This window comes from Hyperolius riggenbachi, chromosome 1, assembly GCF_040937935.1.
Source record: "Hyperolius riggenbachi isolate aHypRig1 chromosome 1, aHypRig1.pri, whole genome shotgun sequence".
Classification (NCBI taxonomy): Eukaryota; Metazoa; Chordata; class Amphibia; order Anura; family Hyperoliidae; genus Hyperolius; species Hyperolius riggenbachi.
In genome coordinates, this window is record NC_090646.1 from 505,641,533 (window position 1) to 505,665,059 (window position 23,527).

At 45.1% G+C, this 23,527-nt stretch overlaps 1 protein-coding gene and 1 long non-coding RNA gene across 20 annotated transcripts in view; one reads left to right on the plus strand and one right to left on the minus strand.

The window, feature by feature from the left end:
- The window catches only part of LOC137524119 (uncharacterized), a 31,342-nt gene extending 20,875 nt beyond the window's left edge, over positions 1–10,467 (minus strand). The window contains exon 1 of the long non-coding RNA XR_011022634.1: positions 10,432–10,467. This is a non-coding gene — a long non-coding RNA (uncharacterized lncRNA). The remainder of the gene's footprint in view (positions 1–10,431) is intronic.
- RIMBP2 (RIMS binding protein 2) overlaps positions 1–23,527 on the plus strand; it is a 591,563-nt gene that overhangs the window by 436,981 nt on the left and 131,055 nt on the right. For all 19 annotated transcript variants that reach the window (XM_068243476.1, XM_068243541.1, XM_068243461.1 and 16 more), the window contains 4 exons: positions 15,304–15,455; positions 16,513–16,589; positions 17,313–17,422; positions 19,867–20,679. In XM_068243476.1, coding sequence (XP_068099577.1) covers positions 15,304–15,455; positions 16,513–16,589; positions 17,313–17,422; positions 19,867–20,679 — 1,152 coding nt within the window. The remainder of the gene's footprint in view (positions 1–15,303; positions 15,456–16,512; positions 16,590–17,312; positions 17,423–19,866; positions 20,680–23,527) is intronic.

A 23,527-nucleotide genomic window follows, 5' to 3' on the forward strand; every position in this document is an offset into this window, starting at 1 on the left:
CCAAAATCATACCAATACATTATAGGTCAGTATAGATCTCCAGTCAACCATCTTGGTGCACAATTTTTTTTCTCTAATGACCAAGTAAAAAGACTTTGCATGTGAGGAAGTTGGCTTAGCCTTAGACTGTCAAAATGTGAGGGACAAATAAAGTATACTAATACTTTCTGTGAAATCATCACACAAATGTTTACTAGGGTATAAATCATCCTCCTTACCTAACCTTATTCTTGTAGTTATTTTAGCTTACAAGGGCATTTCTATATTAGTAGCATGTCAATGCACATACCTAACACTTAGGATGCTAATCTTGTTATAAATGGTGTTAGGTCTGAAAAAAGGGAAGCAGGTGGGTTGGAGAGGGACAGGAGAATGGTGCACAATATGAGAAGGGAAGATGCATCTTAGTACTAACCATTATACTATGATACATGGGGAAAGCTGCCTTCAGTGTTTCTGCAGTTACACAAGCTAAGCGCCATACACAGACATAAATAAGTAAGGTTTGAAAGAGAGACAGTGCATCCAAGTGACTTAAGGACCACCCCAACTGAACCACTCAGAAAGGAACTACACTGCTCAACTCACCAAGTAGCTAGACAGTGCTGGTTCAGCAGAAATCTTGTTGAATATCAAACAAACTGCCACTAGCTTTGTACTGCCCAATGCAATAAAAATCTATAAAACCATTATTAGTGTACTGCTCCCATCTGTACCTCTACAACCTTAAAACTGCTATGTTCCCACCAACAATTATGTGATAAGGAATGGACAACCAATTGTTGCTTTTTGATACATTTCCTTATTTTTAAGTAGATTTTCTTAAGACTTGATGAGTATATCATCCAACATCTGATGCATTTGATGCATTCCTGGCTTGATATGGGATAGAAATATCGCTGAATATTTAATTCTTGTGTTTCTTCGTGCTTTGTGAACCTTGCCAAAGGATTTACCTTGTCATTAGGTTTCTGAGTGTGAGAAGAACATAAGTTTAGTGTCTTTATAATGGAATTCATCTCTCTCTGTCTTGCTTCTTGGAGAGTACTGTGTCGGTCTTTGTAGTTAAGGCGTTTGAGTATGAAAGGCTGAGAATGATTTTTCCTTGAGGGAATGTGGTGAGCTTTTCCAATCACAAATGGAGGTGAGATGTTTGCCTCAGGGGACAGATATTTCAGATGTTCTTAGGTAAAAGCTACTGAATTTCTATCCTCCGTGCTATCCAGGAGATTCAGAATTTTCACGTTGTTTTCTTTTATTTCAGTTTTCAGTCACTTCTGCTAGAACAACCAGTTTTTTGATCCTGTCCAGGGATGGACTCACATTTCCTGATGACATACACAGTATACCCTGATATAGCTGCAGCCAGTTTCCAGTCCAGATAAAGGGAAGTTATGTAGAAGGCACCAGGCCTCTGTTGCAACACTGCAGCAGTGGCCTCCAGTCCTCCCCTTTGCAGTGGCAGGTTCAGGCTTCTTCCAGTTACTGAGCCACCATAAGTCTGCACCGGGGTGGTGCTGGGCGAAGCCAGCAGAAGCAATACCGGTTTTAAGCACGCAGAAGCAGGGCTATTTCTCCCCCAGTGCATTAGTAATGTTTTGTCATGCTCTGGGTTTAGGATTCACGCAGGCACAAGTGGTCTACTTCCGACCCACATGAGTAAATGTCACCTGTTTTGTGCAGCTAGCTGAGACTTTAGAGTTACAGCCAGAAGGGGTCTGAAACCCCACCCTTACTATGGTAACAAAATTCAAGCTGGTGGTAAGTTGGGATGCAGTGGAGAGGATTATGGGCCAGCAGAGTTCCATGGCCAGCATCTGCTTCCTTGGCTGCCTATAAATTACGTGTGCCTCCTCATACCGGCAGCCTGTACATGGAGACCAGGGTTTCTCCAGCTGCTGCGTGCTGAACTGACAGCTTCTCTATATCGCTCCATGCTTCCTGCACCTGCCTCCTCCATACTTGATTCTTTGTAACCAGAAAACAGCAATATTCACACATCTGTGATCTGAACTATACAACAGTGATCTGTTTAGCAGGTAATGTAGGCAAATAATCTTTCCTCACCCTGAATTACATTCTGAACTTTATCATGGGTGGCAACATATTTAGTCCTGTCAGGTGCAGCTCTGCAGGATGATTGTTTTTGAGAATTCCAAAGCCAGTGAAAATAATGCCTGGTGGGAGCTAAATAGCCTAGGCTAAGCATCACTGGGAGGCCGGGGCTACATACCAATATAGAGCAATATATATAGATATAGGACGTTTTTCTGATGCCAAAACCAGAAAAATTACCATAAAAATGGGTATCCTGAATAATTTACTTCATTCTGTTATATGTCTCTACACTGCTTCTTTAAGTTAATCTTCGACTGCCTAGATCACTGAAATTTTTTACTGCAGTTAGATGCATGTGACTGCAGTCAAAGCTAATTTGTTAATATTTCTAGTCCTTCCAATGCTCTGGTCCATGCAAGGGTTGCAACGACTGTGCAATCCTATAACTTTAAACACAGCTGCTACCATGAATAAGGCAGGGAAGGTTCAAGCTACTATGGGACCCTGGGGCAAAAGTAACATGGGGGCCCCCCTGACATCCCCCCCACAGCAAATCCACCCCTAGGATCCCCAAGCTGGCTTCCAGGCCCCATCCTACCCCATCCGTCACACAATATCATCAGGTGTCCATCTTATGTCACCTCAAAAGCATTGTTGGGATCCCCATTATTTCCCTCCACACAGCGGAGTCTTGCCTAATCCAGGCAGGACAGGAGGCAACACCACAAGCTATGCTTCAGGTTTTGGCTGCGTATAAACCCTCGCAACAGTGCAATTTAGCCCTGTACCCATGGTTCACCGTAACTGTAGGGGGGTAGGGAGGAGACACCTTGGGGGCCCGTAGCAGCTCCTGGGCCCTGGGGCAATTGCCCCCTTTGCCTCTATGAAAGCGCCGGCCCTGCTGTAAGTAGTGTTGGGCGAACAGTGTTCGCCACTGTTCGGGTTCTGCAGAACATCACCCTGTTCGGGTGATGTTCGAGTTCGGCCGAACACCTGACGGTGCTCGGCCAAACCGTTCGGCCATATGGCCGAACTAAGAGCGCATGGCCGAACGTTCCCCGAACGTTCGGCTAGCGCTGTGATTGGCCGAACGGGTCACGTGGTTCGGACCCGAACGCGCTCTGATTGGCCGAACTGTCACGTGGTTCGGGTAAATAAATACCCGAACCACGTCATATCTCCGCCATTTGTCTGTGGGTTTAGCTTTGGGTAGGCAGGCAGGGTAGTTCGCGCTCCAGCCACGCTAGCCAGGGTCCCCCCCAGTCATTGTGTGTCGCTGCTGGGAATAGTAGTACACCGCTCGCTCAGCATTCTGTTTACTGCCACTCTGTGTACCTCGCTCAGCCACACTATATAGCATTCTGTTTACTGCCACTCTGTGTCTGCTGGGAATAGTAGTACACCGCTTGCACAGCCACACTATATAGCATTCTGTTTACTGCCACTCTGTGTACCTCGCTCAGCCACACTATATAGCATTCTGTTTACTGCCACTCTGTGTCTGCTGGGAATAGTGGTACACCGCTCGCTCAGCCACACTATATAGCATTCTGTTCACTGTTCTGTGTCTGCTTGGAATAGTGGTACACCGCTCGTTCAGCCACACTATATAGCATTCTGTGTACTGTTCTGTGTCTGCTGGGAACAGTAGTACACCGCTCGTTCAGCCACACTATATAGCATTCTGTGTACTGTTCTGTGTCTGCTGGGAACAGTAGTACACCGCTCGCTCAGCCACACTATATAGCATTCTGTTCACTGTTCTGTGTCTGCTGGGAATAGTGGTACACCGCTCGCTCAGCCACACTATATAGCATTCTGTTCACTGTTCTGTGTCTGCTGGGAATAGTGGTACACCGCTCGCTCAGCCACACTATATAGCATTCTGTTCACTGTTCTGTGTCTGCTGGGAATAGTGGTACACCGCTCGCTCAGCCACACTATATAGCATTCTGTTCACTGTTCTGTGTCTGCTGGGAATAGTGGTACACCGCTCGCTCAGCCACACTATATAGCATTCTGTTTACTGTTCTGTGTCTGCTGGGAATAGTGGTACACCGCTCGCTCAGCCACACTATATAGCATTCTGTTCACTGTTCTGTGTCTGCTGGGAATAGTGGTACACCGCTCGCTCAGCCACACTATATAGCATTCTGTTCACTGTTCTGTGTCTGCTGGGAACAGTAGTACACCGCTCGTTCAGCCACACTATATAGCATTCTGTGTACTGTTCTGTGTCTGCTGGGAACAGTAGTACACCGCTCGTTCAGCCACACTATATAGCATTCTGTGTACTGTTCTGTGTCTGCTGGGAACAGTAGTACACCGCTCGTTCAGCCACACTATATAGCATTCTGTTCACTGTTCTGTGTCTGCTGGGAATAGTGGTACACCGCTCGCTCAGCCACACTATATAGCATTCTGTTCACTGTTCTGTGTCTGCTGGGAATAGTGGTACACCGCTCACCCGTCACTGTATAGCATTGTGCTCTGTGTCGCTGCTGGGAATAGTGGTACTGTATAGCATTTCTGTACTGCCACTGTACTGCTGCCAGTCAGCGTGTACTGTAAGGATAAGTGAAATGAGGAAGAAATCCGGTGAAAGAGGGAGGGGCAAGGGAAGAGGTGTTTCCCCTGACGGTTCACGTACAGGCCACAGGGGAGCACCCAAGAAAACCCACTCAATACCACCCATGTTGTCCAGGACAACAACCCTCACAAATCCAAAAGAACAGGACCAGATAATTACTTGGATGACCTCTCAAGCGTCCAGCAGTGGGTTAAGCAGCACCAGCACATCACGCACGAGGTCCGAGTCCTCAGCCAGTTACAAGGAGCCAGTGGGCACAAAGCTGACACAACCGGCAGCGACACCACGCACACAACTGCCAGATAACCAGTCCGATGAATTACCTCAGGACACAATGGGGTATTCGCAGGAGCTATTCCCAGCCCAACAAACTTCCACCTTTCAAAGGTCAATGGAGGAACAGCCAGAAATGTTGTGCCTGGATTCACAACCGTTAACTGTGGGAAATGTACCGCGCACTGAAATACGAGGCGAGTCCGAAGAGGACTCGGAAACCCAAATCCCAGAGCAATTTGGGCAGGAGGGGTTGCAATTGCAGGAGGTCGGCCGACAAGATCTGGAAGACGACGTTGGAGTGTGCTGCGCAGAGGTTGTTGTGGGGAGCTCTACTCCACGGCGGTGGCCCACAATGACATATGACGAGTTTGAGGAGATGGAAGAGGAGGGTATGGACAATGTGGACAGAGACCCAGATTTTGTTTGTGAACGAGAACATCGCCGTCGTAGCAGCAGCACAGATGAGTCTGTTGAAGAACACACTGCTGCACGAGTTCGCCTTGTGCCACAAGGTAGGCGGCGCGCAATTTCAGGCACCACAAGCGTGGAAGTTCAAGTGAGAGGCAAAAGAGGAGCAAACAGAAATCGCCAGCAAGGAGGCAGGTGCTCCAAAGTCTGGGCTTTCTTTGAAGACTGCACTGAGGATGTTACCATGGCGATTTGCAAGGTGTGCAAGACCCGCCTGAGCAGGGGGAAAAATATTAACAACCTCTCCACCACCAGCATGAGCCGTCACATGCTATCCAAACATCCCACTCTTTGGGCAAACGCGTCAGGACAGGGTACCAGAAACAACACTGCCTCCCTTGGGTTCACCAGACCCGCCTCAGCAGCAGCAGTAGCCCAGCCATTGCGTGGTTCACAACATTCACAAACATCAGACGACGCTGACACTGTCACTTTCCGGAGTAGTGCTCTTGAGGTCTCCCAGTGTTCATCAAACACAACAACCAACAGCCCTTCCGTGTGCAGCGCTACGGTTCAGTTGTCTGTGTCGGAGATGTTTGAGCGCAAGAGGAAATTGCCAGCAAATGACCCCCGGGCCGTGGCAGTAACAGCCAGCATAGCCAAGCTTCTGGCCTGCGAAATGCTGCCATATCGATTGGTGGAGACAAACAGCTTCAAGGGCATGATGTCAGTGGCCATCCCACGTTACGTGGTTCCCAGCCGCTACCACTTTGCACGCTCTGCAGTGCCTGAGTTGCATGAGCACGTGGTCAGCAAAATAACCCGAAGCTTGAAGAATGCCGTTGCCTGCAAGGTTCACCTCACCACTGACACCTGGACGAGTGCGTTCGGCCAGGGTCGATACATCTCCCTTACCGCGCACTGGGTGAACCTTGTGGAGCCTGGCAGCGATTCCTCACCTGCTACGGCACGGGTGTTGCCCACGCCACAAACAGCTGCACCGCCGTCCCTCCCACTGGATAACAGCAGCACCTACCTCTCTGACTCCTTCTCCTCCAACGCATCTCAAAGCTGTACCTCATCCGGAAACGCTAACCCAGCAGCAGTAGGATCGTGGAAGCAGTGCAGCACAGCTGTTGGCATGCGTCAGCAAGCGTTGCTGAAGCTAATCTGCCTTGGGGATAAGCAGCACACAGGGGAGGAAATTTGGAGGGGAATAAAGGAACAGACGGATTTGTGGCTGGCACCGCTGGACCTGAAACCGGGCATGGTTGTGTGTGATAATGGGAGTAATCTCATTCGCGCTTTAAGGTTGGCTAAGCTGACACACATCCCTTGCCTGGCGCACGTGATGAACCTAGTAGTTCAGCGGTTCCTGAGGACATACCCAGGCGTGCCCGATCTGCTGTTGAAGGTGCGTCGAGTGTCCAAACATTGTAGAAATTCCAGTACTGCTTCGGGGGCACTCGCCAAGATGCAGGAGCGCTTCAATCTCCCCCACCATCGCTTGCTGTGTGATGTCCCTACGCGCTGGAATTCTACGCTGCACATGCTAGCCCGCTTTTGCGAGCAGAAGAGTGCAGTGGTCCAGTACATGACGGCGCAGTACCGAGGCGCATCCGGCCAGCTGCCAAGCTTCTGTGGATCCGATTGGGCCAACATGTTGGACCTCTGCCAAGTCCTCCAAAATTTTGAGCAATCCACGTTGCTTGTGAGCAGTGACAACTCTTCAGTCAGCATTACCATACCACTGCTGTGTTTACTGAAGAGGTCGATGTTAAAAATCAAGGAAACAGCTGTCATGATGCAACTGGGGGAATCTGAAGGAGAAAACGATCAGCGTGATGGTACCAACATCAGGCCATCCGCCTCAGGGAACGCTGGCCCCAGCAGCTATGACGAAGAAGAGGAGGAGGAACAGCTGGAGTTGGAGCAGGAATTTCATGCCACCACTGACGAGGGCCAGAGCGGTGCACGTTGGACTTCCACAATTCAACGCGAATGGTCAGCAGAAGCAGACCAGGAGGAAGGTGACGACTATGATGCATCACAACAACTATCACAACGCTCACAAGAGGATGATGAGGATTCTGGTAGGACTCTGGCACACATGGCTCAATTCATGCTAGACTGCATTGAACGTGACCCACGCATTGTGCGCATTCTGGACAACACCAATTACTGGGTTTATACCCTTCTGGATCCACGGTACAAACACAATGTTCCAAAACTGCTTGAAGAAAGAGTCAGACAGGTCAAAATGGAAGAATACCAGCAGGCCCTTGTGGAGACTTTAGAGAGGAGATTGACATCCTCCCCCTCCTCTAGCCAGTTGTACGCAGACAGACTGACTTCCGCAAACCCAGGACGACCAGGAGGGCAGCAAACAACGCAAGCCGCAGCTAGTACCCAAAAGGGAATGGTATCGGCAGTGTCCTTGGAGTGGGAAAATTTTCTGACACCCATGCAGCCGCAGCCCACTGAACAGCAAGCGTGCAGATCCACCTCCAACACCGATCGCCTGGAGAAGATGGTCAAGGACTACATGTCAGATGGCGTAGCTGTGTCGAACCATCCATCTGCACCCTTCAACTATTGGGTATCGAAGCTAGACACCTGGCACGAACTGGCAATGTACGCAATAGAGGTGCTGGCTTGCCCGGCAGCCAGCGTTATGTCGGAACGCTGTTTCAGTGCTGCCGGAGGCATCGTCACAGATCGGCGTATCCGCCTCTCTACAGACAATGCAGACCGTCTGACTCAAATTAAAATGAATCAATCCTGGATTGGAAATGACTACGCAACACTCCAGGACCCCAACCAAGTAACATGACCAATGAACATCTGGGATGGTGTTGCGTTTCCGGGCCCTGTTTATTGAACCTCTCATCTGTATTACATTTATGACTGCATGGCGGCAAAAAGCATTGCTGCTATATCCGCACGCTTTTTGTCCACATGCAAGGCCTGGGTTGTTGTGTCTCACAAAGCGTGGCCTTCTCCTCCTGCGCCTGCTCCTGTTCCATCACGTCTGCTGCTGCTGGGTTAGCGTTGCCGCGTGGTCCCTGTTTATTGAACCACTTATCTTTATTACATTTATGACTGCATGGCGGTACAAAGCATGCTATCCGCACGCTTCTTGCCCTCATGCAAGGCCTGGGTTGTTGTGTCTCACAAAGCGTGGCCTTCTCCTCCTGCGCCTCCTCCTGTTCCATCACGTCTGCTGCTGCTGGGTTAGCGTTGCCGCGTGGTCCCTGTTTATTGAACCACTTATCTTTATTACATTTATGACTGCATGGCCGTACAAAGCCTGCTATCCGCACGCTTCTTGCCCTCATGCAAGGCCTGGGTTGTTGTGTCTCACAAAGCGTGGCCTTCTCCTCCTGCGCCTGCTCCTGTTCCATCACGTCTGCTGCTGCTGGGTTAGCGTTGCCGCGTGGTCCCTGTTTATTGAACCACTTATCTTTATTACATTTATGACTGCATGGCGGTACAAAGCCTGCTATCCGCACGCTTCTTGCCCTCATGCAAGGCCTGGGTTGTTGTGTCTCACAAAGCGTGGCCTTCTCCTCCTGCGCCTGCTCCTGTTCCATCACGTCTGCTGCTGCTGGGTTAGCGTTGCCGCGTGGTCCCTGTTTATTGAACCACTTATCTTTATTACATTTATGACTGCATGGCGGTACAAAGCCTGCTATCCGCACGCTTCTTGCCCTCATGCAAGGCCGGGGTTGTTGTGTCTCACAAAGCGTGGCCTTCTTCTCCTCCTGCGCCACCCTCCTCCTGTTCCATCACGTGTGCTGCTGCTGGGTTAGCGTTACCGGTCCCTTTTCCTGGAACCTCTTATATGTATTACATTTATGACTGCATGCCGACAAAAAACATGTTACCTGTGCAAAGAAAACAGACATTTCCCGCATTTAAAAGACAGTTTTCCCTTTGAAACTTTAAAATCGATTTTCTCAAAAACTATAAGCTCTTTTTGCTAATTTTTTTTTCCTCTTGTACCCACTCCCAAGGTGCACATACCCTGCAAATTTGGGGTATGTAGCATGTAAGGAGGCTTTACAAACCACAAAAGTTCGGGTCCCCATTGACTTCCATTATGTTCGGAGTTCGGGTCGAACACCCGAACATCGCGGCCATGTTCGGCCTGTTCGGCCCGAACCCGAACATCTAGATGTTCGCCCAACACTAGCTGTAAGGTATGCTTAGAGTAGAGTCATAGCAGTAGCCCTGCCTTCATTATTTGACTTTAGATCTGCTGTAACATAATTTATGGCACTTATAAAACTTTTCATCACTGGACTATAAATGGTATTGTCTTTCAGTAGACTGTTTGGTATGGATTAGGTGGTGCATGTAACAGTAGTCACCTTTCTTGGACCAGGCAGGTAATTTCAGCACGGCTCCTTCCCTGCACTGTGCCTGACTTGGGAGCCGCCATAGATATAATGTTATTATGTCTGTGGCTGTGCACCAGTGTAAATTGGGTACAAGCGATAGCCGGACCCCGAATTAATTCTCCCTCTGATTAGCTACAACACGGAAGTGGAATAGTAATTAACGCTGCCCGGAATTTCAGCAGAGACAGGGTGAGAGGTTAATTTGATTTGGCTCACCCTGCGCCAAAGTGACAGGGTGGCAAAAAGCCATGTACCCTTCCTGAACCCTAAAACTTAGCCAATAAAATAATAAAAATACATTGTAAAAAAAATGTTCTGTCATCTGGGAAAAGATAGCCAGTTACAAAACTAAGTGGTTCATCCTCACTGTGCCCTATCCTATAGTTACAGATCTCACAACTCGGTTAGGCACATTCGACAGATTAGCAGTGTTTTCCAGCCACAGCGAGGCTGCTTGGAATGTGATTAATCTATTTCACAATAATGATTTGTATGTTTATCCTCCTGCCAAACTGTTAGAATGTTGGCGCATTGTGAAATGAAAGTGGTGGAATGGGAATTGCTTCAAAAACCTGACAACTTAACACACAGCTCCAAGTTTCCCTCTAATTTCAGGTTGAGTCTTTGCCTGTGACTCAGAGGCATAATTACAGAATTGTCCTCTAACATTCTGGCCCAGCTTCTCGTGGATCTTACCGGATGATGGCGTGACGTCACTTGCTGCAGCCATATAGTAGAAAATAATCTTATTTCTCAGCATCAACATGGGTTTACTAAAGACAGGTCCTGTTTGACTAACATGCTCAGCTTTTATGAGGTAGTGAATGCTAATATGGATATTGGGAATGCTGTAGATGTGATATACTTAGACTTTGCTAAGGCCTTCGACACTGTTCCCCACAAAAGTCTGGTGCAAAAGATGAGGATGCAAGGACTGGGGAAGAGTCTGTGTGCTTGGATAGGGAACTGGCTAATGGACAGAAAACAAAGAGTTGTGGTCAATGGATCATACTCAAAATGGGAGACTGTTAGCAGTGGGGTCCCACAGGGGTCTGTACTGGGTCCAGTGCTCTTCAATTTATTTATTAATGACCTAGTGGATACAGTAGTGAGCAATGTTGCTATTTTTGCAGATGATACAAAATTGTGCAGAATCATCAACTCTAAGGAAGATAGTGTTATATTGCAACAGGATCTGGATAGGATGGCTATATGGGCACATACATGGCAGATGAAATTCAATGTTGACAAATGTAAAGTCATGCATTTTGGTCGTACCAATGGTCTAACACCATACAAAATAAATGGGATACAGTTGGGGACATCAAACTTGGAGAAGGACTTAGGAGTACTCATCGACAACAAGTTAAATAATCGTACTCAATGCCAAGCCGCTGCAGCTAAAGCTAACAAAATTTTGGGATGCATTAAAAGGGAAATAAAAACTCGAGATGCTAGCATAATATTGCCCCTGTTTAACTCTCTAGTAAGGCCACATCTGGAATATGGAATTCAGTTCTGGGCACCACATTACAAAAAAGATATTGCAGTTCTAGAGCAGGTGCAGAGACGAGCAACAAAATTGATACGTGGGATGGAAGGTCTCACTTACCAAGAAAGGTTAGATAAACTGGGTTTATTTAGTCTAGAGAAAAGACGCCTTAGAGGAGATCTAATTAACATGTATAAATACATCAGAGGGCAATATAATAGCTTGGCGGATGAGCTTTTTGTCCCTAGGCCTTCTCAAAGGACTAGAGGACATGATCTGCGCATGGAGGAAAAACGTTTTAGCCATTTATTTAGGAAAGGGTTCTTTACAGTAAGAGTGATTAAGATGTGGAATGCATTGCCACAGGAAGTCGTTATGGCAAACTCTATACCTGCATTTAAAGGGGGCTTAGATGCTTTCCTTGCGTTGAATGACATCCATGGCTACAATTACTAGGTAATGCCAATGATGTTGATCCAGGGATTTTATCTGATTGCCATCTGGAGTCGGGAAGGAATTTTTACCTTGTAAGGGTTTTTTCGCCTTCCTCTGGATCAACAGGGATATGTGAGGGAGCAGGCTGGAGTTGTACTTTGTACTGGTTGAACTCGATGGACGTATGTCTTTTTTCAACCAAAGTAACTATGTAACTATGTAACTATGTAACTATATTTCAAATTGTCAGCAATAATGTTCACCTGCAATTAGTATCATTAATATGATATCCCGTATCTATTGTTGGCACACTGTATTTGAACATTCTCGCTTTTCTAGGGCACAGTGTGTCCATAGGAAATTGAGGTATTTATAATCAGCACTTTTAAATTGTGAAAGTGTTTTTGTCAGTTTAAATGACATAAAAGTAATACTTAGAAATGTATATGTGTCACCAGTAGCCACTTCAGACACTAAAATGGCTATTAGATTGAATTAGATGCTGAATTACTCTACTCAGTTGCATAAGTGCTTTGCCTCAGTACCGTAAGGGCATCTCCTTAGCGCTAGTAGTACAAAATGTTTATTTGATTTGCTTGTTGAACATAGAAGACGTGTAGGATATTGCCTATACACCATCACAGTCGGAGCAATGTAATTAACTGCGTGTGGATTAAACAAAACAATGCATACATATATTTCCCTAATGCCTTGCATTTAAAATGTTTTTTTTTTTTTTTTTAAATAGCCCGTATGCAATTAATCTTTCTCCTGAGTTTTCTTCCAGGATATAGGTTTGTCTTCTCTAAAAACTTAGCAATCGAAAAAAGGCTCCAAAAGTAGTAAAAAGTGTTGTAAAACTTATTCTGAGTATTTTCTTGCATGCTGTGAGCTCCCCCACCCTGGCGTTCTGTTTAAATTGCCAGGGTGGCGGCGGCAGGGTTTTTTTTTCGTCATTTTTTCTTTCCATGCTGCCAACTGAAAGTTGGCAGCATTAAGGCCACTAGAGGGCGCACATGGTGCACCCTTCTGATCGCTGTCGGCGATACCCGTCGCCATGGCGACGATCGGGATGACGTCAGACGCCTCCGATCCAGCCCTTTGCGCTGCCTGAAAGTGATTGGTCCAGGCAACGCAGGGCTCTGGCGGGGGGGACCCTCTTCCGCCACTGCAGGCAGCGGATCGCAGCTGAGCGGCAGTGATCGAAGACCACACGCAGCTAGCAAAAGTGCTAGCTGCGTGGGGCGTACTTTATTTGGAGGAAATCGGCCCAGCAGGGCCAGAGATATCAGCCTCGGCGGCTATGGACGAGCTGAGCTCGTCCATACCGCCAGGAAGGTTAGAGGTATTTTATTGATAAGGTGTGACAATCTCTCCTGGCCAAAAAACTTAGGAAAAAAGTTAACAGAATAAAGGCCAATGTATTTAGCAAACCGAACAGTGCTTTTGCCGATAAATAGACCAGAATTCATATTTTAGAGATCTGATTTTAATAAACATTTTTAATGGCACTCCATTAGTACCCTTAACCACTTAAGGACCAGGGGATTTTCCCCTTATCTGTGCTGCGTGGGCTCTTCAGCCCACAGCACAGATCGTGTTTCAGCCAGGGCAATCAGACTTCCCCCCTTTTTTCCCCACTAGGGGTGGATGTCCTGCTGGAGGGGTCTGATCCCCGCCGGCTGTTTAGGTTTTGAGGGGGGGCTCCTCAAAGCCCCCCTCCGCAGCGCTATTCTGCCGTCCTTCCCCTTCCCTCCCTCCCCTCCTTGCTGTGGGCGGCACAGGACGGAGATCCATCCTGCGCCGCCTCTGATAGGCTTAAGCCTATCAGATGCCGGCAATCCCCGGCCAATCAGAGGCCGGGGATCGCCGATCTCCTTTACGGCGCTGCTGTGCAGCAGCGCCGTATTGATGTACACACTGGGTATTTCTTCACGGCGTGTTTACAATTAGCCTGCGAGCCGCGATTGGAGGCTCGGAGGATGTTTACGGAGACACCCTCCGTGAACTGACATGGAACGGCCGCTCGAACGAGTGCCCATTTCCATGGAAACACCACTTCGACCTGCCGACGCCTATCGGCGTTAGGCGGTCGTTAGGACAACTGAAGTAAGAAGTATATGGAGCCTGTCATATTTATTTACTTTTAAATAAAACGGTTGCTTGGCAGCCCTGCTTGACTATTTGGCTGCAGTAGTGCCTGAATAACACCAGAAACAAGCATGCAGCTAATTCTGAAAATGTCAGAAACACCTGATCTGCATACTTGTTCAGGGTCTATGGCTGTACTAGAGGCAGAGAATCAGCGGGAAAGCCAGGCAACTGGTATTGCTTAAAAGGAAATAAATATTGTCTCCTCCATATTACTCTCACTTCAGTTGTCCTTTAAGGCCTGGTTTACACTAGGAGAAAAAAAATGTTCCCTTTATTGGAACTGAATGGAGCGGACACAAAGCAATGGGATATTTTCACATTAATGTGTGATAATTTTTATAATAGAAGGATGTGCGATCCGAGATTTGACTGGATCAGCTAGACTAACCAGATGCTCATGTAATCAAATGGAATCAGTAGAAGCTTATGAGAACAGACAGTAACCATTCTCACTAGGCTGGTCGTCGCACTTGTTTTGCACGTTTTTACTTACCTGCCACCATACATTGTCCGAAATACAATACAGTTATTATTTTTGCTGTTTTTAAACTTTATTTATAAAGCGCTAAGATATTATGCAGCGCTGCACAATATATAGGGGAGATATTACAACATCAAACAATTTCACGCAGGGGCATTCTATCGTTTAACAATCATACACAAAATAGTGACATAATGATGTAAAAATAAATATAACGGATGAGTCATCGAGTTCATATGGTGGGGAAGAGGGCTGTGCCTTAAAAGCTTACAGTCTATCTAAGGGGTGGGGGAGATGGACACATAAGGGTGGGTGAGGTGTATGTCCAAGGGAGAAGGATGGAGTTATGAAAGGTTATTCTGAATCTGATGAAAGAAATACCCCCAAAAGAAAACTCCATTGTTGCCTGTTGTCTTGATTAACTTTTTGTGTTGGCACGCTGGTGGATATGAGATCAATGTATAACAACTTTTTAGACACATTATAAGCATATTTGCGCAGCTGATATGAGCACAGATTTCCATGACCTTTCTTGCTCCAAAGTAATGGTATCTGCCATCTCTTGAACTATGAAATAGGTGGATAACATCAGGTTTTAGTGATTGTGAAGACTATTTTGTCTTTATCAACTACTCCCATAGTAATAAGCATCAGTAACTTATAATGGACCCTGAGTCTTGTTCAAGTTCGTTGTTGAAAGAAATGGTCCTGATCCCATACCCTACTGCTGGTTTCACAAGGCAGCTGCTTAGATTCTTTGGAATATCTATGGAAGCACTTATGTTATGACAGTTTTATGGCCGCCTGTTTATTCTAAGTAATGTGTCCAGGCAGCAGATCAGACAACACGTTCTCTGACACAGTAAGCTGTAAGAAGGAAACATCAGTAAATGCAAGTATTGCCTGAAGTATAATACAATTTTAAAATGAGTCAATATAAACCTGATTTAAAAAGCAAAAAAAAAAAGCTAAACCTTGTGTAACGTTGTATGCAATTTTTACACAGGTAATGAAAGTCCCACAGGTAGCCGGTCTTTAATTACTGAGTTTATACGTCCGCTTCAACTCACAGGGGACAAGCCAGAGCAACTATCTGTAAAACCCATTTTCCAGACAAGATCGCGATCTGGCAGTCCAAGGCACAGGTTTGAATCCGATGTAAGTTTTGAATGGTTTTTTTTTTTTCACTTGGTCCCACAAAATTCCATTGTCCTTTTTTCACTGTTGCATAATTATTGGGCAGATTATAAAGGTTATAGCTCAGTTACCTTATGCATTACAGAATTATATATTGCACTTCCTATTCTTAATAAATGTTGTCCCCGATTAATGAAGGAGATAGGGACTGCAGGTTCGTCCTTAACCTGAATCCGTGTTTAAGTCTGATCACTGTGCCATCTCTGTCCTCGTACCACTTCCGTGCCTCTCTGTGCTTCTAGTGTCCCCGTGTCACCTCTGTACCATGTGCCTTCAGTGCCCCCCTCAGTGCCTCCTCTTCCCCCCCCCCTGCCATGGTCACCTCTGTCCCCCTGTTCCCTCAGTGTCCCTCTCTGTGTCACTTCTGCCTACACTGTGTCCCTCTGCCTCCAGTGTGTTCCTTTGTACCATCTTTGTCCCCCTGTTCCCTCAGTGTCCCCCTCTGTGTCACCTCTGCTTTCACTGTGTCCCTCTGCCTTCACTTTGTCCCTCTGTACCACCTCTGTCCCCGTTCCCCTTTGTGCCTCCTTCTGTCCTAGTGATGATCCTAATGTGCTAGTTTTGCTTAAGCAAAATTTCATGTAAAATTTCACAATTTCGATTTTACGTTATTATGAATTTGAATTGATTTGACATAATCCGCGCAATCCCCCAGAGGTTCCCAACGCCTTGTCACAGAGTTGGTATAAAATGTGTATGCAGAATTTGGAACTTGCTATATAGTAAAGTGTAGCTCAGCAAAATGTCATTTTATTGAGTTTAATAACCATTTTTTCTTTCATTTTTTTTTAATCAATTTTCTCAAAAATGAAAGTCTTTTTGAATAAAATGTTCTCACTTGTTCCTATTCTCGTGCCTTTTGTATCAATGGGTCGTTTGTAAGTCTGTTCTTGAAATCAGAGCAGCCATCTTAAGTTACTTACAGCTTGCCCTGAGCTTTACACCAGTTACATCATGTTATTCATGTCATAGGAATGGTTTGGCTATTGCTCAAAGTACTTTCTTCCTTTTTTTTTAGATGGATAATGAACAGACTACGAATACCTCAAAGCAAAGATACTCTGGGAAAGTCCACCTTTGTATTGCACGTTACAGGTAATGATACCCTACTTTCCAGGCTGCCTTTATTGGAAATGAAGGGGGGGGGGCAGCTTTTTTCAGGGTTTTTACTTACAGGCAATTTACAGGGAAAAAGTAAAGCGCCTAGTCTGCAGACTCTTCTTTGTTGCTGGATAGAGGGCTATCATTCACCATTCACCCATTTCATTTGACCTGAGTTGTAGTTACTGTGTTATAAAGGGCCTGCTTTTTATATCATTACAATTATTTTAATTACTAATTTCTTTCATAACTTTTATTTTTTTTTAAATTGCATTTGGTCTAAAATATTGAAGTACAAATGCTGGTGCTTTTAAAGGGAATCTAAAGTGGGGGGTATATGGTGGCTGCCATATTTATTTTCTTTTAAACAGTACCAGATGCCTGGTGGTCCTTGCTGATCTTTCTGGCCATAGTAATGACTAAATCACACACCAGAAACAAGCATGCAGCTAATCCAGTCAGACTTCAGTCTGACTAATCTGCATGCTTTCTTAGGGTCTATTAGTATTAGAGGCATGGGGTAAGCAGGACAGCCAGGCAATGTGCATTTTTTAAAATGAAAGGCACATGCCAGCCTCAATATCCCTCTCACTTCAGGTTCCCTGTGAATAAATAAATTAAAAATACATGATCCGTGTTCCATTTCCATCCAGTCACATTACACTTGTTTAATTAAATGATCTCTCACCACCTTTTTGTTCTCCTCTTCCAAATTAGTTATAATCCATTTGATGGACCAAATGAAAACCCAGAGGCAGAACTTCCCCTGGTGGCAGGAAAATACCTCTATGTATATGGAGATATGGATGAAGACGGGTTTTATGAAGGTATTTTTGTGAAACTCCTAATATTATTTCTAAAATACATATTTGGTATAGATCCGGTTCATTGATGTACAATTAATTTGGAGTATGGTTTGGGCAGATCTAAAGGAGAGCTAATGGATTTGTCAGAGGCTAAGCATTCTTTCACGCTGTTTCAATTACGTTCTTTTGCAATATCATTGTAATGACATGCCGTGTGTTTTCCGGGCAAATTGTGGGTTTACAGTGGCAGTGAAGTATACTTTCATTGCACTGTATGCTTCACTGTATAGTCGCACCACACATCTAACGCACAATGTGACTTTTCAGCACTTTTGCGATGTACAGTGTGAAAGGCACACAAATTGTCTAGTAGCTGCATGCACACTTCCTTTCAGCAGACCCCATACCTATTTTCCCCAAAGGGTTAAACTTAAATCAATAAATCACACAGGGGGTTTCAATATTTTACATATTTTTCTTCATGTTTCTAGAAATCTTTAGAGTTCTTTTCCAGGACCCTCATCTTTATCTACCACTTCTTCCATGATGATAATGTAGTTGTAAGTGGCTGGATAGTGTACTGGTTAAGGGCACCACCTTTGACATGGGAGATGAGGGTTTGAATCCTGGCTAGGGTCAATAACTATTCAGTAAGGAGTTCAAGGCAAGACTCCCTAACACTGAGCACGTCCCAGCGGCTCTTGAGCGCTTTGAGTCCAGCAGGAGAAAAGCGCTATACAAGTGTTTGGATTATTGTTATTATTATTATTATAGTTCTAGCCTCAGTATGGTGGAAATTATAACTATCAGTGGAAAAAACAACCAGAATAAGGGATAATAAAATACTCTTTGTTTAGTTCAACAAAATAAAGTTGACTCTGCTGTGAATTCAACCATGATGGATTGGATCCCAAATACAGCTCTCCATAAAGGTGGCGACACATATCATATGATTGATTGTAACTTCTGAAAAATCTGACCAATGTATGACATATGTGTGTTCAATTTTCCCTCTATTATGAAGAAAAATGATTTGAAACATCCTAAAAAATGCATGGGTCTATAAATTAATACATTTACAATCTATCCTACACCATTTCATTTTCAAAAAAAATTATCAGAATTTTCTGCCAAGGCCGATTTTTTTTTTTTTTTTTTAAATCCAGGAAATTCAATCACATTTATTGATAGAAGAAAAAAATTAAAGTTTACCTTTTTCTATACAACCGATCATTTTAATAAAAAAAATGGAACATCAAACTTTTTATTGTTTTGTGTTTTGCCACCTTCATACATAATATAATGTCAAGATTTCACAGTAAATGCTTGTACTTTTCCAATAAAAAGCTTACAATATTTTATTTTTTAAGAAATCAGGATTTTTTAAATGATTGTGTACAAAGAATGGTACACTTTACGATCTATGCTGGGAATATCAATAATCTAATTGTAAAAAAACAAACAAACCACAAATGAAATGATTGAGTCACAGTAGTCAATTGGCATTAAATGTAATTAACACTATAAAGTTTCTTGAAATCACACAAGTCATATCATGTAGGGTACCATCATAGCAGAAGATTAATTAAACAATAATTATAAACCAAAATAAATGATAAACTAGTAATCTCAACTAAGCTGACATGTTCAAATTTTTCACAGTGTTAAAACTGTTAAAACGGCTTATTTATACTTACCATTTAGTTACTGTAAGTAGGGATTTTGCCCATTTCCCCATGGTATGCACACTCTCAATTCATGCTAGAATTGTAGATACAGATGAGGAGATCCAGCAGATAGTTATAGTTCTACAGGTGAGCAGAAATGCCTCTCTGAACATTGTGCTTTCAAAATGAGTAAACTGACCTTTAGCAAAGATGCCTAGTAGACAGTCTGGAGTGGCAATCCATTGGGTTATCTATCACTCCAGAGAGAATTCGGACAACCTGTTGCCAGAAATTCCGAATTTTATAACTGTATCAAATAAGATGCCGTCATCACCTAAGCATTTTGGGCATGATGGTAACAGGTCAGACCTCATCTTGGCTAATTTGGCATATATCCCTCTCTTAGAATATACTATTGAATTACTTTCTCATTTACTGATATTAGGATGGAGGCATTGTATTCCTTATTATCTTCCCACTACTCTTGATCCATGTTAGGAATAAGGATGGTCATTGAGATGCTACTCATTCCGAGTTCATACAGGATTATGAAGATCTTGCATGCAAATGTATGTGGCTTGAAAATGCACCAATCAAATTCTGCCAAGGTGGTATTCCATTGTTCAAGCTGCATATCTTTGCATGCAAAATGTAATCATGCATCAACTTGGAACTATTTGCATCTCGTTGACCATCCATAGTCATCAACAAGTCTACGATTAAGTTTTTGACAAAATATTTTTTTCTTCTGCTCAGCCATGTTCTTCATGTATTTATTATTATATTTTCCTTATATAGGAGAGCTACTGGATGGCCAGAGAGGGCTTGTACCTTCAAATTTTGTTGATTTTGTCCAGAATGATGAGTTTCATGTATCAAGCACTTTGGCCACTGAACAGGAGGAAAATGTCCTCAATCACTCAGCTCCTCTTCATCAAAGGGATCACAAACTAGAGATAACAGCCCCCATTCACATAGAGTCCAGTCTGCTGAACAATGGCACAGGGACCATGGATGTGAACATTGATGAGATTGGAGAAGACATTGTGCCTTATCCTAGAAAAATAACCCTTATCAAACAACTCGCCAAAAGTGTTATTGTGGGTTGGGAACCACCACTAGTGCCACCGGGCTGGGGTACAATCCACAGTTATAATGTCTTGGTGGGAAAAGAAGTCCGTGCAACCTTGAACTTTGGGAGTAGAACCAAAAGTCTCATTGAGAAACTGGATCTTGCCACAGTTACTTACCGCATATCGATCCAAACAGTCACAGATCGAGGCTTCTCTGATGAACTGCAGTGTACGTTATTAGTTGGTAAAGATGTCATTGTTGCTCCTTCTCATCTCAAGGTGGACAATATCTCTCCAATGTCTGCTGAACTCAGCTGGCTCCCAAGCAACAGCAATTATAGCCATGTCATATTTCTGAATGATGAAGAATTTGACATTGTCAAGGCTGCCTGTTATAAGTATCACTTTATCAACTTAAAGCCCAATAAAAATTACAAAGTAAAACTTCTGGCAAAGCCCCACCAGATGCCATGGCAGCTTCCACTGGAACAGAGGGAACGAAAGGAAGCATATGCAGAATTTACTACCCATCCACAAGGTTAGTAGCACATTTCTTTTTCATTTGTTCTCAACTGAAAATGTGTGTATGAATATATATATATATATATATATATATATATATATATATATATATATATATATATATATATATATATATATATATATAATGATGATGTTAATTTGATAATTCTGGGTAGTATGCAGAATTAATCACCTTACCACATTATTACAATATCCGGCAGATTCAGTGTAGTGTGTAAATCTCACGTTCGTGCCGGTTTCAACCTGTCTTTGTGCAACTTTCAACCTGTCTTGGTTGCATGTGGCATCAGTCACAGGTGGTCATAGATTCAAGGGATATAAGTGCAAAATACCTTTTGACAAAACGATAGATATCATCTATCACTTCAGCCAAGTGGATTTGCTTGTTATGTAAAACTGGTTAAAATAATGAACCATGTATCTTTTATCAAATTAACCACTCATATTGGTTATTTTATAAAATAACCAATTTTTCTGCATGCCTAAAGATTCACTAAATAAACAGTTTTGGGGGAAATATTTGTGATGTATGTTACCAGTTTGCTGGATCTTAAAGGGGAACTGAACTAAGAGGTATATGGAGGCTGCCATATTTATTTCCTTTTAATCAATACCAGTTGCCTGGCAGCCCTGCTGGTCTATTTCTCTGCAGTGGTATCTGAATAACACCAGAAACAAGCATGCAGCTAGTCTTGTCAGATCTGACTTTAAAGTCTGAAACACCTGATCTGCTGCATGCTTGTTCAAGGGCTATGGCTAATAGTATTAGAGGCAGAGGATCAGCAGGGCTGCCAGGCAACTGGTATTGCTTAAAAGGAAATAAACATTGCAGCCTCCATACACCTCTCTCTTCAGTTCCCCTTTAAAACATTAACCACTTCCCGACCGCCCACTACACAGGGGCGGCGGGGAAGTGGAGCCCTGCAGGACGGCCTCACCCACAGAGGCGGCAGTCCATTTAAGGGCATGGGCGGAGCGATCGCGTCATCCGTGACGCGATCCTCCGCCGGCGCCTGTCACCGCTCGCTCGCCGCAACATCCCGCCGGCTATACGGAAGCGCCGGCGGGATGTTAACCCCGCGATCGCCGCATACAAAGTGTATAATACACTTTGTAATGTTTACAAAGTGTATTATACAGGCTGCCTCCTGCCCTGGTGGTCCCAGTGTCCGAGGGACCACCAGGGCAGGCTGCAGCCACCCTAGTCTGCACCCAAGCACACTGATTTCTCCCCCCCCTGCCCCAGATCGCCCACAGCACCCATCAGACCCCCCCCCTGCCCACCCCCCAGACCCCTGTTTGCACCCAATCACCCCCCTAATCACCCATCAATCACTCCCTGTCACTATCTGTCAACGCTATTTTTTTTTTATCCCCCCCCTGCTCCCTGCCCCCTCCTGATCACCCCCCACCCCTCAGATTCTCCCCAGACCCCCCCCCCCCCAGACTACCCCCCCCTGTTTACTGTATGCATCTATCCCCCTGATCACCTGTCAATCACCTGTCAATCACCTGTCAATCACCCGTCAATCACCCATCAATCACCCATCAATCACCCCCTGTCACTGCCACCCATCAATCAGCCCCTAACCTGCCCCTTGCGGGCAATCTGATCACCCCCCCACACCAATAGATCGCCCACAGATCCGACATCAGATCACCTCCCAAATCCATTGTTTACATCTATTCTCTCCTCTAAACACCCACTAATTACCCATCAATCACCCATCAATCACCCCCTATCACCACTTGTCACTTTTACCTATCAGATCAGACCCTAATCTGCCCCTTGCGGGCACCCAATCACCCGCCCACACGCTCAGATTGCCCTCTGACCCCCCCTTATCAATTCACCAGTGCATTAATTACATCTGTTCTTCCCTGTAATAACCCACTGATCACCTGTCAATCACCTGCCAATCACCTATCACCCATCAATCACCCCCTGTCACTGCCACCCATCAATCAGCCCCTAACCTGCCCCTTGCGGGCAATCTGATCACCCACCCACACCATTAGATCGCCCGCAAACCCGCCGTCAGATTACCTCCCAAATGTATCGTTTACATCTGTTATCTTCTCTAAACACCCACTAATTACCCATCAATCACCCCCTATCACCACCTGTCACTGTTACCTATCAGATCAGACCCTAATCTGCCCCTTGCGGGCACCCAATCACCCGCCCACACGCTCAGATTGCCCTCTGACCCCCCCTTATCAATTCACCAGTGCATTAATTACATCTGTTCTTCCCTGTAATAACCCACTGATCACCTGTCAATCACCTGCCAATCACCTATCACCCATCAATCACCCCCTGTCACCCCCTGTCACTGCCACCCATCAATCAGCCCCTAACCTGCCCCTTGCGGGCAATCTGATCACCCACCCACACCATTAGATCGCCCGCAAACCCGCCGTCAGATTACCTCCCAAATGTATCGTTTACATCTGTTATCTTCTCTAAACACCCACTAATTACCCATCAATCACCCCCTATCACCACCTGTCACTGTTACCTATCAGATCAGACCCTAATCTGCCCCTTGCGGGCACCCAATCACCCGCCCACACGCTCAGATTGCCCTCAGACCCCCCCCCCCCCCTTATCAATTCGCCAGTGCATTAATTACATCTGTCCTTCCCTGTAATAACCCACTGATCACCTGTCAATCACCTGCCAATCACCTATCACCCATCAATCACCCCCTGTCACTGCCACCCAACAATCAGCCCCTAACCTGCCCCTTGCGGGCAATCTGATCACCCACCCACACCAATAGATCGCCCGCAGATCCGACATCAGATCACCACCCAAGCGCAGTGTTTCCATCTATTCT